The sequence below is a fragment of the Acipenser ruthenus genome, chromosome 2 (genome assembly GCF_902713425.1).
Source record: "Acipenser ruthenus chromosome 2, fAciRut3.2 maternal haplotype, whole genome shotgun sequence".
Taxonomy (NCBI): domain Eukaryota; kingdom Metazoa; phylum Chordata; class Actinopteri; order Acipenseriformes; family Acipenseridae; genus Acipenser; species Acipenser ruthenus.
The window spans coordinates 61,692,263-61,709,978 of NC_081190.1; the positions used below are offsets into that span (position 1 = coordinate 61,692,263).

Below are 17,716 nucleotides of genomic sequence, written 5' to 3' on the forward strand. Positions count from 1 at the left end.
AAATATAAACTATTAACATGTCTATTTTGGAAAGCATTCTTACTTTACAGCATTTTTTCACACCTGCCTAAAACTTTTGCACAGTACTGTGTATATATATATATATATATATATATATATATATATATATATATATATATATATATATATATATATATATATAAATAAATTAGATGTAAGGCACAGCAAGGTCAGATAAACAATGCGCGATTGAGATGCAAAAAATGCAAAGAGTAGAAACATGCAAAAATGTCTAAGACTTTTGCACAGCAGTGTGTATATATATACTGTATATATATATATATATATATATAGTACAACAAACCAATGTATACCACTATCCCCAGCCACGATCAAACCTGCCCTTCCTCTGACTGTACGGCTCACTCTCCACATCACAAGGCTGTGCCTTCATCAGGGGAGCCACACAGGGTCTCTCATTTTTTTTTTTGCAAAATGCCAATTTTGTGTAGAAAGCTGCATTAGTTTGAGAATATTTCATGGGCCTGGCATTTGCTCACAGTTGGGCACTTCTGGTATACGAGAATCGTGGCCATGCCATTTATTTTAGCAAAATCAATTCTGCTTTCTTATGACCAGACACAGCTTCATCAGTATTTTATAGTCTTTGCAAATCTTACACAATGTCACTGTTTTATAATGGTGTTAACAGTTGGAATTTAAACCTTGGTTAGTACACTTTAAAGCATGAGATGTGAGTCAGGCAAAACTATAAACTAAATACCATAAACTAATGTTTTTAATTGTTGATGTTGATTTGGTTCGTATGAACGGACCATAAATCCAATTAAAATAAATAAATAACAGACCTTAAATCCAATAATGTGCAAGGTGTAAACAACCACAAATGTGACAAATAAAATCCCCATTATTTTTAAGATTTTATTTTTATGTATAAACACTTTACATAAATTAACTCCTCTGAGGCTAATAATTGACGAACAGATAACTGGAATTCATATAAAAAATCCATAAACAACTTGTTTCACATAATTTACAAAAGTCTGGGTTCCTTTTTGCTTCGTATGACATGATTTTGTTTGTCAGTTATTTTCTTTAGTTTTCTCTTCTTAAAGGCAAACCATGATACCATTATAAAACCAATGATACATTTGATATCTGTAGCATTTCACTGGCAGCAATGTCCTTTTATAAAGCAGCACGGTAGAAGCAATTTGATTTATTAACAGCAGTATTTTCCCAGTTTTTGCGTCTAACTGAGATACATCAGTTCCTATTAAGAGCGAGACTACTTTTTTTTTAAAGCAAAGGTCAACCGTTTAGAATGAAAACAAACATCTGGTTATAGACATTGCCTAGTAAGAAAACCAATATGCCTTTCTACATATTAGTCCAGCTGAGTGCAGTGATATGCATATGTAAACACATTTTTTAAAGCAGATCACCTTTTAAGGTAATTTTATAAAAAGTTCTTGCTTTTATTAACTACCACTCTTCTCCTTGGCTCCTTTTCTTGGAGAGTCCAACAAGGATGTGCAACAGAAATCTGTGTCACGGCCTTGTTAAGGCATAAGTAGTAGTTCTGTTCCTACATTTACTCTGTTGTAGCTATGTGCAGCAACACAGCTCTGTCTCCCTAGTGGGGGAATAGCCATAGACAGTCTCTTTGGCAACTGATAATGAGCAGTTTGTTACCTCTTTCCTATTTCGCTTTGTCTTAGAAATTGTATGTTGTTAGCACTGTCTGCTAACTCTGGGTATTGCTCTACAGATAGTACATAGTACCCATCATAACCTTGTACTTTTCCAGCACTTAGCAGCTGTCGTTTCTCCCCTTCGGTCCACAGTCTGGCACCTTCCTCACCATCGCGCACTCTTTGCTGCTCCCTTGCCCATGCACTGGAGAGAGCTCGTTGTCTGGCCTGCTCTAATATGCGGGCTTCCTCCTCGTCCAGGGTCATTCCGTAGCGCACGTGTAATACTAAGGCCCCGTACTGCATTTCCACATCCGCAAACCTGCGAGTCCTGCCATTCACCACTGTGGTGGACTGAGAGACCGTGACATTAATGCCATTCTCCAGAGCTTTGCGTCCACTTGTCAGCCTAAGAGTGCCAAGGTCAATTTCTGACGAGCTGGTTTTGATAAAATAGTGAGTGTCTTTTCCTTCAACGGTGAAGTGCAAATTCTCCAGATAAAAGGCATTGTTCAGGACGGCTGCAACTTTGATGCAGTCCTCATTGGCAATGTTGAGCACGTTGGTCACCACTCTCCCCTGATTGACAGCCAACATAACCCCTTTCCCTATGAGAGATTTGACTGCCGCAAACCAAAGCCATGACTTCTCTCCGCTAGATTTGCGCCTGCTGATCTGAATCTCTGGCATCTTTCCAAAAGACAGGAAGGCCCTTGCTTGTCTTACTACTTCTTGCTGGACTCCAGATATGGACTGTGAAAAAAAACAAAAAAAAAACACAGAAGATGCTTTTAATATTTATTTTTGTACAATGTTTGCAAATATGTTATTAAATGGTAGAACACAATTTCATTTAGTAGTAGATGTATTTTAATATCATTAATGTATGGATAATATTAAATGTATGTGATATGTATTTCTATGTTTATTAATACATTGTCTAAAACCTGTTATCCTGTGTGATGTCTATTGTTCAATTGCAAATTTTATATTAAAAGAGTAAAGCATGTTATAATTTTAACTTATAAATGTTGATGCTAATGTTTCCAAACAACTTTAATACTGCAGTCCTGATGGATCTTCTACACCACTTACGATGAGTTGCCTCTAATATATTCTTAAATATTTCTAATGTTATTCTTACGTGAGCTAATTCCTGTAATATCAATGTTTTTTTTTTGGCAGTCATTGCTGTTTTCTTGATAATGAAACCACATTTTATGCTGGAGATGCATAGAAATTCAAAAAAATAAAAGAAGAATCCTTGTGGGCAAACAGGATGTGAGCCTCATTACTAAATGTGTATAACTTTGGGGATCTCTCTACTCAGTAGCACAGTTCCACATCAAAAGTTCCTTCTCTAGAATTCCTCGCTTTTCTTCAGGTTCAACTCTTATCTTTTACAGATAAAAAGCACTATATGAAAACAACTGAAGTCCTTTGTGATTGCTTACTGGTAAGTCATCCCACAGCTGACTCTTCTGAAGCTCATAGGAAGGTTCTGTTAAATCAAATTTAGGGATAGGGAATCCAGGAATGGCATTGTGCAGATGGAACCCAAATGTCACCAGCCAGCTGTTGACATCTATGATGAACAGAAGACGGGGAAAATTAGAAGTAATTCAGCATTTTGATTAATACATGCTGGGTAACAGCTGTAGGTGTCAGCTACTCAAAATGTTATTCTAACTAAGAAAGCACAATAAAAGAGAATTCATAGCAAACCATATACACCCTAGAAACATAGGGTCATAAAAATAAATGATAAGCATCTGGGTAATTGCATCGGATTGCAATGCACTTAGTGGTATGCTAATGCTTAATGTTATTGGACTACTAATTGCAATAAAGATAAATGAACAAGCAATACAAGGGGGTTGAATTCCCACTGTCAAAACATGGTGTTACACTTCATGGCACAATTTAAGTAAGCTATTTGGCATCAAAACACCTTTCCTTATACAAACATGACATTGAAATAATGATGTAATCATCCATTGTCACTTTATGGGCATTGTGTGTTGGTATATCACAAGCAAATACAAAATACAAAAAAACTATTTTATTCTGACAGCAAGGGTCAAATTGTAAGGTTAAAAGAGTATTTTGGTGGTGGAAAGCCATGGCTAAATGCAGAAAGTGATTAAAACAACTAGAACAATAACTTAACATGGAGATGGAGGTATTTAGAAAAAAAACTAATATTGTGAAACTAAGCTTGCAGAACTTAGGAGCTAAGTTGTTAATTATAAAAATGTGAATGATTACGATTGATAAAGTAAAAATGTAACCATGTAATACAATAGGGTTTGTTTCTACACATAGTGCTTCAAAAGGTCGTACCCCATTTCCAGTATGGTACTTTAAGAAAACCATAAACTATTCCTTGGCTTTGAAACCTGCACCACATATCTTAAAGTCTCAAACTTCCTACCTGTGACATATTCTTTTACATCTTGCACTTTGCTGACAGGATTGTTGTTTCGAAACATGTAGAGGTTAAAGGGAGCAGGATCCTTCCCCACTTTCTTCCACACGGTGATATCAGGAGTAGTCCAACGTCCTGCTAGAATGTCATAATCTCTCTCTCCGAAGTGGATCAGCTTGGTCAAGGGGTCGTATAGACCACCATGAAAACCTATTACCAGCTGGAAGTCAGGGTTGGAATCAAAGTAGATCTCCCCATAGGCGGTGTACTGAATCTGCTTTATCATCAGACCATTACTGCTAAAAACAGCCAATGGCGTGCCCGTATTGTCACAAGCGATGTAGAACTCTTCCCCACTGCTGATTTCCATGGCAAAGAGGTGACCCTGGAGGTCATAGTAGAAAGATGTGATCTCAGAGCTGGAGTGGTTATAGATGTGAGTTATCCTGGTTAGGTAGTTGAGGTCTGCATAGAAGAACTGGAGATGCTGACCCAGGCTAGTTCTGGTAGAAACTCTCCTCCCAAGGCCGTCATAGCGGTACTGGACTGTCCAGCCGTTGCTTTTGCTGTAGACCCGAATTAGGAGGCCCTTGGAGTTATAATCGAAGATCTCAGCTCCTCTTTGGCGAAGGAAACCGTCTTCATCCAGCCGATACTGCACATCACCCAGTCGTGTGATCCTGTCTCTTAAATCATAACGGAGGGGGGTAAGACGGGCGCTGTTACTAGGATTGAGCAAGTGTAGGTTGCCATTCAGGTCATAATTGTACCGCCACATAATCTTCTCATTCAAGTAGACTGTCTGAAGTTGACCATCCACATCATATTCATAACCATACTTGGTGGTGTTGGCGAATGGCCCAATTTTGATCTCTCTCTTGGTGACTCGACCCATGTTGTCATACTGAATGGTTATCCAGTACATCAGTGACCTAAATATTTCATACTGTATTTCTTTAATGCGACCGTGGATGTCAAAGTGCTTGGTGTATGTCATGACAGCGGTCGAAATGATTTGGTTGATGTCGTAGTAGATTACCCCGAACTTGCCGAACTGCTCAACCTTTCCAGAGATGTCATCAAACTGGTAGAGGTCAATGGGCAAGGGTGTTTCGTTAATTACACCCTGCATACTGGTCACGCGAAAGCTGTTGTCGTAGGTATAGTCAAAGCGAGCATTTACCATCCCATCCTCACTGAACCGGAAAATCTGCCTGTCGATGAATGGGCCGATTTGCCTGTACCTAATGGTGCAAATAAAACCTTCACTTTGTAAGTTCACTGTTTTAAGCACTCCCGCTGTCTCGTCATAGGTAAAGCTGACCCGGGTGCTGTCATACAAGATTTCTGAGAGCTTTGTCTCCCTCCTATATTTGTATAGGATCCGCCTCCCTGTTCCCAGGTGTGCTACTTTCAGCAGCTGCCCATCTTCGCTGTAATCCACAGTGACAGAGGCATTACTTTCAGGAGGATTATAAATATTTCGGTAATATCCAATTGAGCGAATGGTCTGCATTGTGTGGCGGGCAACACTTGGCATTGTTATGGCAGACAAATGATCCAATAAATTATATTCAAAGATGTACTGGCGTTGGCTGTGGAGCAGCAGCACCATTGACTAGAAAGGAAGAAAACGTAATAATTATACACATGGGTATTGGAATGCAACCTGCATAACAACAGGCATTACCATTCCATTTCAGCAATGATTTCCTTTTTTAATTGAGTTATCCTTGACCTACAAGTCTTTACTGCTGCCCTGTTTAATGTACTTTGATGCATAATTCTAAAGGGTTTTGCAATTATTAGCTCTGGTCTCGTAATGTGCTAATACTTATGTTATAAAGTAGGCTCCATTTAATGTCAAATTCACTGAGCAAAACAAATGTGCATATTGGCAAGCAGCACAGATATGTAATACAAAAGAAATTTAAAGGATACAAACATGTCTTGTAAATATTACATAACCACTATTTGTCCCTTAAGGGGCACAGTGTGTTCGATGAGTCACACAGTTTCTGAAAATAATTGGTTGTAATGGTTACAAATTGTAGTACACAAATGCAAGCTACTCCGTCAAGAGGGGAGAACATAGACAATGTAATCCCAGTGTCAAAAGGCTGCATTGCTGGTGGAAAGCCATGATTGAATGAAAAAAGAGATTAATGAGCAGGACTGGGATTTTATGTTAAAGAAAGCCTTTTAGATTTACAAAAGATATTAAAATGGAAAACAATGGGCAGTGGACTCCTCCAACTGAATTTGGCACTGCATTCTTTGCATGTCTTCTAAAGCTTTCAAAGCTATCACTGATAACTTGTTACTGATAACAAAGAAACTGTAATAGTGTGGAAGACAGCTTTCTATGGTCCCTGATGGAAAAATTAAATAAAATATGATATATTTTTTCTTGACTAAAATCTAAAAAGGTGACATAGAAAGTGCATAATATGATATGATTATACAGATGTGCTCAAATTTGTTGGTACCCTTACAGCTCATTGAAATAATGCTTCATTCCTCCTGAAAAGTGATGAAATTAAAAGCTGTTTTATCATGTATACTTGCATGCCTTTGGTATGTCATAGAATAAAGCAAAGAAGCTGTGAAAAGAGATGAATTATTGCTTATTCTCCAAAGATATTCTAAAATGGCCTGGACACATTTGTTGGTACCCCTTAGAAAAGATAATAAACAATTGGATTATAGTGATATTTCAAACTAATTAGTTTCTTTAATTAGTATCACACATGTCTCCAATCTTGTAATCAGTCATTCAGCCTATTTAAATGGAGAAAAGTAGTCACTGTGCTGTTTGGTATCATTGTGTGCACCACACTGAACATGGACCAGAGAAAGCAAAGGAGAGAGTTGTCTGAGGAGATCAGAAAGAAAATAATAGACAAGCATGGTAAAGGTAAAGGCTACAAGACCATCTCCAAGCAGCTTGATGTTCCTGTGACAACATTTGCAAATATTATTAAGAAGTTTAAGGTCCATGGAACTGTAGCCAACCTCCCTGGGCGCGGCCGCAAGAGGAAAATCGACACCAGATTGAACAAAAGGATAGTGCGAATGGTAGAAAAAGAACCAAGGATAACTGCCAAAGAGATACAAGCTGAACTCCAAGGTGAAAGTTTCTGATCGCACCATCCATCGCTTTTTGAGCAAAAGTGGGCTCCATGGAAGAAGACCCAGGAGGACTCCACTTTTGAAAGAAAAACATAAAAAAGCCAGACTGGAATTTGCTAAAATGCATATTGACAAGCCACAATCCTTCTGGGAGAATGTCCTTTGGACCGATGAGTCAAAACTGGAGCTTTTTGGCAAGTCACATCAGCTCTATGTTCACAGATGAAAAAATGAAGCTTTCAAAGAAAAGATCACCATACCTACAGTGAAACATGGAGGAGGCTCGGTTATGTTTTGGGGCTGCTTTGCTGCGCCTGGCACAGGGTGCCTTGAATCTGTGCAGGGCACAATGAAATCTCAAGACTATCAAGGCATTCTGGAACAAAACGTACTGCCCAGTGTAGGAAAGCTCTGTCTCAGTCGCAGGTCATGGGTTCTCCAACAGGATAATGACCCAAAACATACAGCTAAAAGCACCCAAGAATGGATAAGAACAAAACATTGGACTATTCTGAAGTGGCCTTCTATGAGTCCTGATCTGAATCCTATCGAACATCTATGGAAAGAGCTGAAACTTGCAGTCTGGAGAAAGCACCCATCAAACCTGAGACAGCTGGAGCAGTTTGCTCAGGAAGAGTGGGCCAAACTACCTGTTACCAGGTGCAGAAGTCTCATTGAGAGCTACAGAAAACATTTGATTGCAGTGATTGCCTCTAAAGGTTGTGCAACAAAATATTTGGTTAGCGGTCCCATCATTTTTGTCCATGCCATTTTCATTTGTTTTCTTATTTACAATATTATGTTGAATAAAAAATCAAAAGCAAAGTCTGATTTCTATTAAATATGGAATAAACAATGGTGGATGCCAATTACTTTTGTCAGTTTCAAGTTATTTCAGAGAAAATTGTGCATTCTTCATTTTTTGTGGAGGGGTACCAACAAATTTGAGCACGTCTGTGTATATATATATATATATATATATATGTAATTTTTAAAAAAAATATATTTAGTAATCGTCAATTTTTTTTTTTTTTCTCCCAATTTGGCATATCCAATTATTATAATTTTTTTTTAGGCTCAGCGGCGGAGGACAACGCAACTCTGGGCAGCTTACAGGCAAGCCCGGCCAGACTACAGAGGTCACTGGTACGCGGTGAGCCAATGACACCCTGGCCGACCTAAGCCCCCAACCCCCCACCCCGGGCGGCCCTTGGCCAATTGTGCGCCGCCCCCTGGGAGGTCCCATCTATGGTCGGCAATAGAATAGCCTGGACTTGAACTGGCGGCCTCCAGGCTATAGGGCGCATCCTGCACTCCACTCAGAGTGCCTTTACTAGATGCACCACTCGGGAGCCCTTGTGCGTGATATGATTTAGCAGAAACAAGATCAGCAGTACAAAACGATACAAATACTATTGAGATATGTCATTGTACTGTATAGAAAGCCCAGCTTTCATAACTTCTGAGAGGCAAACTACTAGAGTATTTCAATATGCTGCTATGCTCTTAAGTATGTTCAAAGTATCAATCCTCCAGGGAATGTCCAGAATGCCTGACAGATTCCTTCACCTTGTCATCTATTGTTGGACAGATACTACTTGAGCTCCCAAGACTACATATGGCACAAGTTGATTTCCTCCTTCTTGGTCACGCTACTTGAGCTAGTGGCAGGCAATGAGAATAATAACAACCCCCCCCCCCCCCCCCCCCAAAAAAAACCCAACCTATATGCATATTTTAATATATTTACAGTATGAACTACTTTTTAAGTAAATAAGTCATTTTTATTGGATGCAACAAAGTCTTTAGAAACTTTTCAAAACTATGCTATATATATATTTATTCAACTACCCCCCAAAAAGGATTTCCGCTGTAAATCATCTTTTAACATTATTTTTTTTAAGATCACCATCCCATCCCATCCCACTAGTATTGATAGGTTTCCAAAACAATCTATTGTTTATTATTTTTATTTGTATTTATTTTTTCAGGGTTGCAGTACATGCATGTATAACTGACTCTTTATTTTAAGATCAATACATGTTCCTAGAACCCACACATCCACACAAACAAGATATATGCTTTCATAAATTGTCTCTCAAGGCTATAAGGTATACTGATATATTGCTCTCTTCATAACCATAGGGATTCTAAAGATATCACAGCTGTACTTCAGCTACTTAATGTTGGCATTCTAACATAAGAATGCTGCTGGAGAAGCCAAAAACAACCTTTAGGAACTACTCTAAATGTCTGTCATATTTTTCCCCCTGAAAACATTCATCTTTCTTTAAAAGATATCACTTTCCTATAATGTCTTAACCCTTAATGATCTTCTATTATTTAAGTATTTTCGTATAAAGGTAATAACCCGGAAATTGACTTAGAAATTCAGATTCAGCACAGCTTTTGGTGTCTCTTTTCTGCTATGCAGCTGTAGAAATTGCTACCTGGTTATCAATTATTAATTTGAGAATTTACTGAAAACATAGAAAATATGACAATAACTACCCTATCTGTCTAGTAGCAATAAAGAGTTATTTTCTTGGAGGACAAATTGGGGTTGTTATTGTGTCTACTGTACTGATCTAGTGAGAGTTACATTGTTCTCACCTTTTCAAGGTATGTGAAACTCCAAGTCTTCCCATCAGCAAATACCCGGGAAACAATCCTCCCCTGGCTGTCATATTCCACTCTTTCGCTGGTGGGGCCCCTCTGGATGCTTGTGATCTGTCCTGTGGCTGAGTAGGTGACGTTGACAGACATTAGCTTGCTGCTCGGCACCCAAAGGGTTGGGTGACCCGAAGAGTCATAAATGACCTTAAGCAAAAATTTACGGTGGTCGTCATAGATCTTCTCTGTCCGTAAAGTTCGATCATAGTCAACCGAGAGGAGATTCCTGCCATTCACCTTTTGTAAACAAAAAAAAGGGGAAGTAAATCAGTGACTCTCAGCACCACTCAGGTATTGCTTCTCAACAACCCGCCATTGTTTAAACACCAATTATCGTGATTGATTCTCTTTGACAGTAAGTTAATTTGGGGAGTTATTGATGTAAGTGGAAGGCATTAGATTAACTGCGATTTGAAGACATTCATTTAACTGAAAGACACTCTGGCATTTGTTCAAACTCTTTTAAATGGAGCCCCTCAGAGTGTATCCATGCAAAGTTTTCCACAGCAGGAGCAATTAGTTTAAAGCTTTAGAAAGCTTTAGAAATGGAAGCAGAGCAAATCATATTCTGACCCCAGCCCAATTTACTGTACATAAACAATGTACTTTAAAATAAGTCAGTTTATTTATGCTTAGGGATTATCTGATTTCCACAAGGGTGCCATGGATGGAAAACATAGTACACCAATGACAGGCTAACTTTAAAAAAAAAAAAAAAATTTAAACATATTAATATACCGACACATACCGTATTACTTCGAATTAACACCGCCCTCAAATTAACGCCTCACTCAGATATCAGCTTTTTAATAGACACTGCCCTCGAATAAATGCCGCTCTCAGTAAAGAAACGGAAAGGTATTTTTTTTCTACCCCTGCTCAAAAAATAAAGAAACGCACAACTCTGCCTATGTACATGACACCCCTGAAGAGACTGTAACCTCAATCCAGCATGTAATACAAACTAATGTACACCCACCTTAGTAAGCAAATTTTATTTTATGGTACAGTCCCGAAAGACAACCCAAGATGAACTACTTACAGCACAGCAGTTTTTTTTCCCCCAGCAGAGTTCAGTGCCAACACAGCAGGGGATAAAACAAGGGCTGTCTGTTTACCTTGTCCTCAGCTTGGATGGTGAAAACTTAAAAACTCAGAGGAACTTAGAGCTTTGCTGGTCACTCTAAGCGCTATCCGAAAGATGGCCGAAGATATCTTCTTGTAGGGGGTTTTGTTTTTTATTCAATTACAATTTTACTCAGTCCTGTACAGTTATATATATATATATATATATATATATATATATATATATATATATATATATATATATATATATATATATAACTTGCTTACTATCTATGAGAAGATTTAGTTTTGGTTTCTCTTACAGAGAAATTACAAACAAGCAGTTAAATCACAGTGAGAAAAAAAAAATAATCGATATTCAGTGATAATATTTTTCGTTAAGAAAAACAGCTGCATCACACTCAACTACAGTTCTCTCTCCTTGTCTTGTCTCGCCCCATAGCAACCAATACACACTCCTGATTCGCTGGTACAGTACTCCCCTGACCTCTCACCTCCCACCTAATAGGCTCTCGTTAACTGTCAGTAAATGTACTGTATTCAAGCCCCAAAAACACACAAGAGTATAGTGCTGCAGATCGGAGGCTCTCACGATGCCGCTTCTAAAATGCCTTAAATCATGTAATAAAATATTGCAGCATTTGTAAAGCATAGTATTATTAATAAAGGCCGCCCTCGTATAATTGCCACCCTTGTTTAAGGGCCGAAGTCATTTTGATCAATTAACCTTTTACGCCCCTCTTGTCCCGCCGGCGGAACACGGAACTGCACGTAAATATTATATTTCATAACGCATTTTTAATATTATTACAAAAGCAAAAGAGAAAAAAGCTGACTCGATATCAAAATCGTTGTTTTCCTACCGTCAAACAGCGAAGGAATTTTTCGAATCCGTCATTTCACCGCTGAGATATCCCATTCGCAATGTGTCTAGTACCCCCATGCATTCAAAACAAAAGCAAACGACTAGCTTGCGTTTTGCTGCTGTGGTCTTACAACCTTCGTTGTAAGGTCACAAGCTTTCCATTCATGCCTTTACTGTGTTTGTAACCCAATACATCACAGAGTAATTGATGTGCAAACAAACACGCCCACCTCTTGAATGAGATAAGGGAAAAAAAAAAAAAAAAAAAAAAAAAAAAACCTTTCAAAGGCAAATGCATGTGGCAATGGCTAGCCTGTGAGGTGCCAGAAGATAACATCCCTTTTAGAACTTAGTATATCAATTGACATAAAGATTTACACAATGTTTATTTTTGGAGAGGTTTGGGGACCCTTGGGCTTAGCTTTGTAAAAACTCCTGTAGAATTTGATCCCTTTGTTCAAACAGTTCCAAATTTTTACCCAGTATATTAGACATGTTGGTGAAGCACTGGAAAAAAATCTGGCTCTTTTCATATGCTACAAGTTGAAAAAATGACTATAGAACATAAAAAAATGAAAAGCGTTTGTTGTTTTTTTATGTGTTTTTTCTGGATATCTCCTTCCAGTGTGGTACTGAGTAAGACTTTTATCACACCTGAGGTTTTAGTCTTGATGCCCAAAGGGTTACCTTGAATTCAAGCCCTGAACCATGCCTGTGCTGTCTATACTTTGAAAGATATAGTGATTTATTTAAGGGCACAGCCCCCCAGGCGGAAATTGTCTGTGAGGGGCTGGGGTTTTGAGAGGTTTTTAAACATAAACGCCGTGGCACTAAATTGAAGTAATACGGTACTCCTATAAAGCTATTGGATGTGCCTTATACTTTTACTTTACTGGAATACAGATTCAAAAGCTATAATCTGTATGGAAAGTAATGAATCAGGTAAATTGTGTATATAGAACCAACCATTAAAGGCTATTCTCTGTTCCATACTGATTCTTTGTGTTCAGAACTCACTGGTCTCAAATGAGACGACTGTCTATATCCTATAAAAGAGAGACAAGTAAAATTGTGTGCACTGAAAAAAAAATAACCAAACAACAATTCTTGATGGTTGCTTACCCTCAGCTTCCTTCCAAACACAATGACTTTGCCCCTGGTCTGCTCCTTGCGGAATCGCCACTCCACAAGATTCTGCCCATTCTCCCCAGGCAAGGTCATATTCCGTCGTGCCACTGTGGGGTTGGCCGCACCTGCCAGAATGTGGGGCTCAGTCTGATATTGGGTGTCCATTCCATTTGCATAAATGACCCTCAAGGAGTTATCATAACCAACTTGGTAACTGTTTCTCAGCTGGTCTGAAGAGGACAAAAATTCACAACACTTGTAAATGGAAGAAAGGTTTATTAATTATTAATAGTATTATTGCTATTATTAATGTGTTATTATGTTGTAAGTATTTGAGTACTTGTTTCCAAAGAGGTATTCGCTACAGAGGAGAAGACAATAAAATACTTTGAAGACACAGCACTGCAGTTAATGCCTGTGCTCTTTTTTTGACAGGTGCTTTGCAATTTTAACGTTCATAAAGCTGACAGAATCTTGTTTCTTGATGGATAACTCCTTTGGTAGTGCAGCACTCATATACACCATTCTGGACTGTTAGTGAATGAGAGTGAGTCAGAGTTATCCGTGGGTAGGATTCAAAGCAGTTACTCTCTAGCCTAGAGGGGACTAATGCACAGACTTTTCTCTTTATAACAGATGTTTGGTAAATGCTACTATATGTTTCTTATAGATGACAGTTAGTTACCATATTAATTGCTCTATCCATCTTGCAAAATCTTTATAAAAAACATGCAACATAACATATTTTAATACAACACACTAGTTATTAGGCTATTTTACTGTTTGTTCTCCAAATGCTTCTGAACATAGTATGAGTTAACTATGGGGCAGTTATAAAAGGCTCAGTTTTACAGTTACAGTACTTTTCTTCTCATAGTTACTTCAACTTTAGGGTGCCTTTAGTGTAACTTGCCTTAGGGCCCTCCAAAACCTTCTATACCTTGTGATGTATATTAGCAAAGCTAACCTGACTTATTATAATACTGCCACCTAACCACCCACCCACCAAAGAGATAAGTAATGTGTTCATATAATTTCCTTAAGATATCAAAACTATTCAGAATGTTCTTTAGAGGAAGGGCCTGACTTTTAAAGCACGTAGTTACTTCTTCCCAGAACCAGGAACACAGACAAAGACAATATTGGATGCTTTACAATAGAATACATCAAATGTATGTACTGCAACTACCAACAAGGGGACATGGGCTGCTTAATTATTTATAGAAACGACACCGAAAAGCCTTGTAGAAGACTGTGTCTTCACGCAATGGCAAATTGCTAGAGGTTAGTTTATATTGTCCTGGTGTAATTTGTTACTTTCTCTCTGAATATACAGGAATCTGCCCTACCTTGAACCAAAGTGTAGAAGGAATCAATAGATGACAGGTTTGTTGTAATACTGACGTCTTCATCCCTGCTGGAAGTCTCAATGTCCACAGTGATGGCCCTTTCCATGTCCCCATGGAGGTTGGTGACTACCCCAGTTGGAAAGGTTACATTTGTCAGGCGGCCTTCACTGTCATAACTAAAGGACAACATTAATTAGACCAATGACCTCAAATGCAAAACCATGTAATTCACTTTTCTTTCTTTTTTTTTTTTTTTTACAGGCAAATCTTTTTTAAGGCCAGTTCCAGGGGGCCTAAAATACAGTACATGCATGTTACAGACATTAACCCATACATAATGATTTGGTTAAAGAGAAAGTGAAATCCCCCCTTATCTCAGTTCCTAATCATTTTTTTGATAACCACCATTTTCATCTTTAATAATGTTGTAAAACAAAAGTGTAATCTAACTTGTAACTAAAACATGGTCAATCTGGAGCTTTGAATTCATAAAGTCATGCACAAAGTCTTGTTTCAAAAACTTTTAAGCTTCCATCTGAAAAGTAATGTAGCAATTTTCTCATTTTAATTACAGCTTATAATTTAACTTATCTTGTTAATATTTCTCTTCTTTTACTTAAAGATATAACCCTGAACTCGCTCTCTCTCCCAGGTGCTTTTCCAATATCTCCCCTTTAGGGTTCCTAATTGCAGTGCAGCGCCAGTTTATTTTGTAAGCATTGTGTAATGTAAACAACTCATGACACAGTATACGCAACAACAAAACAACCACAGAGCTGTTGTGAATTTTCTTTCTAAGTGTGTACATTTTACTTGAATTTTTTTTATACTGAGCTGCTTCACCTGCCTTTCTTTAATGACAGCACCCAGTTTCAGCTTAACTATTGGTCATTGTGTACCGTAGATACACAAACACACACACACACACACACACACACACACACACAGTGCCACTAGGATAGCTACTGGTAGCCATTGTGTCTTATTGATATCTTGGGTGATTTCTGATAGTCTGGTCTGCTTGTTTTGGATAGCTGCCAGCAACATCACACTCTGATTTATCTCTCAGTTTCTACTCCTTTCCCATTCTGTGTCAGACTACACAACAGCTATTGTGTGGTGCTTATGAACAGGGGGCTTTGCTTCCTGACAGAAGCCATCTGTCAGACGAGTCTACTTCATAGTAATCAACACATATAAAGAAATGCCTCATACAGTATATATATATATATATATCACTCCTTTACATGCTTGTTGTAGGTTTTAGGTACTTATAACTAAATGTGTCTTTTCATAATCTGTCATACTCACTCAAAGAAAGTTGTCCACCCAATCTCAATGCTTTTAGTTGCTAGAAGACCACTGCTGCCATGGTAAGTGAATAAAACCAGCTCTTGACCTTGGGCAGTGAGAGTTTTCAAGCCTCCATTGGTTCCAATGGTGAGCCAGATCACTTGATTGTCTGGAGAAACTATCCTCACTGGCATGCGGTTGGGATCCCTCCGAATGCGGAGTGTATTTCCATTGCTGTCCGTCACCGCAGTGATGTCGTTCTCATTACTGTAGCTAAAGTTATACATGTAGTCCCCAGTGACTAAGCTCAGGGTATACTGATGTGTACCATTGACGTCAAAGATATACAGTTCTTGGTCTGCAGGAGAAGCAACTTCATAGTGGTTCATGGAATTAAACAGAGGCTTGTTCTTATACACTGCACGAATCCGAATGTTACCCAGATCAGCTATGTACAATGTGCCGTCAGGAGAGACCACCAAAGAGGAAGGGGCATTGAGCTTTGCATCTTTGGCATAACCGTCCCCGGTCTGGTAACAGTCACAATTGACATCATTCTTGCAGTCGCAATCAGAAGGGGTGCCTGCAAGCAGAGAGATTTCACCATTGGTTGTCACCTGCCTAATGCGGTTAATTTTCTTTTCATCCGTCTCTGCAATGTAGACAACACCGCTGTATGACACTGCTATGGCACTTGCTGACTCCAGTGTGGTCTGGACGGCCCGCTTGCCCATTGCGTACTCGATTCCTGGAACCTGGCAGTGCATGGGCCGCCCTGCTGCAATGCGCACCTGCCGATTCTCGGTTATCTGCAGCACCACGTTGTTGTCCAGGACGTAAATGGAGTTATCCATGGGGTTAATAGCTAGGTCTGTTGGCCACTCCAGGCGCACCTGAAATAAGATAATGAGGAAGCCGGTTTGTAGTGTGCAGCACAAATCAGAGTTTTGCTTCTGGGCAGTAGTTTGACAGTGATGTAAAGGGATATTTTACTTACAAGGTTTAATAGGTTTGGGCATCTGTATTGCCTGGTCTGATTTAATTTGCATGTCTTTAAGTGATTTTATGGTTTGATGTTTCCTCTTTGCCTTATTGTAGCTGGGCCTCGTTATAAATAGTCTTTGGGCTGTATTAAGTTAAAAAATCTTCATGAACTAAACTAATCAGAGGTGTTTAATCTTGAATTCTTTTAATTATTTAAGTACTTTTTGACTAGAAGTATATTTCTGTGAAAATACACTGACTGTTAACACTGGCGATTGTAGCCTTCTGTCTAGCACAGATTATGTGGAGCAGTATGAGCAGTTTTAGATCAAATTTCTCAAAATCTCTGCCAGTGTTCTCAGTCCTGACCTGTCTTCACAGGGTGACAGATTAATTTAGCCTTCATGGTCCTGTCCAACTCAACAGAAATATATAATTATCTGATGGATTTTGAGTTTTGAAAATAAACAAGTCAATTATTTAAAGTCAAGGCTAGAGGCAGATTTAAGCGCCATTAGTCCACCAAGAGTCAGAACCTTATTTTTCCTAACCTTTTGCACCAGTACCTACCTTCTTTAGAAAGGTAGTTCCTGCACTAACATTTAAAAAAATATATCAGTATAATGTGATTTTTTTTAAAACACAGAACTTCAATTTTAAAGAACAATTTTCCTCAAGTGGCAGCTGCATTACAGTTCAGATAGACAATAATGTACTCTATAGGGAAGAATCCTTTCTTCATTTATGCACTAGGGGTGACAGCTCAGTGGGCTTGAGCCATGTGCCCCAAGGGCTCCAAGTTTGAATTCCAGTCTCAGTGATAATTAAATTGGTGACAAGTGCTGTCTTAGTTTGTTTGTGCTCCACTGGATCCAAATACACCCTGCCATAGACAAGTGGTTTCCCTCACCCAAGAGTAATGACTTTTGAATAACTTGAACTCCTCACTGAGGATATGCCTTTGTCAGTGGTGACAGTGTTGAGCAACTACACAAGGTTGGGGAAACCAAGTCTGTAGGCCTAGGTTTGCAGAAACAGACTGCAACAGCCTGCAGAATGCAGCGCAGAGGGCAATTGGATGGTATTAACCAGATGTTCACAG

General features: G+C 38.7%; 1 protein-coding gene across 19 annotated transcripts in view; it reads right to left on the reverse strand.

The window, feature by feature from the left end:
• Window positions 1–889: 889 nt before the first annotated feature.
• Window positions 890–17,716, reverse strand: part of LOC117409088 (teneurin-3) — a 428,090-nt gene continuing 411,263 nt past the window's right edge. For all 19 annotated transcript variants that reach the window (XM_034014709.3, XM_034014714.3, XM_034014715.3 and 16 more), the window contains 7 exons: window positions 15,649–16,523; window positions 14,338–14,513; window positions 12,983–13,218; window positions 9,850–10,146; window positions 4,111–5,722; window positions 3,131–3,261; window positions 890–2,429 (listed from right to left, as the gene is read on the reverse strand). In XM_034014709.3, the coding sequence (XP_033870600.3) occupies window positions 1,674–2,429; window positions 3,131–3,261; window positions 4,111–5,722; window positions 9,850–10,146; window positions 12,983–13,218; window positions 14,338–14,513; window positions 15,649–16,523 (4,083 nt within the window). In that variant the 3' untranslated portion in view covers window positions 890–1,673. The remainder of the gene's footprint in view (window positions 2,430–3,130; window positions 3,262–4,110; window positions 5,723–9,849; window positions 10,147–12,982; window positions 13,219–14,337; window positions 14,514–15,648; window positions 16,524–17,716) is intronic.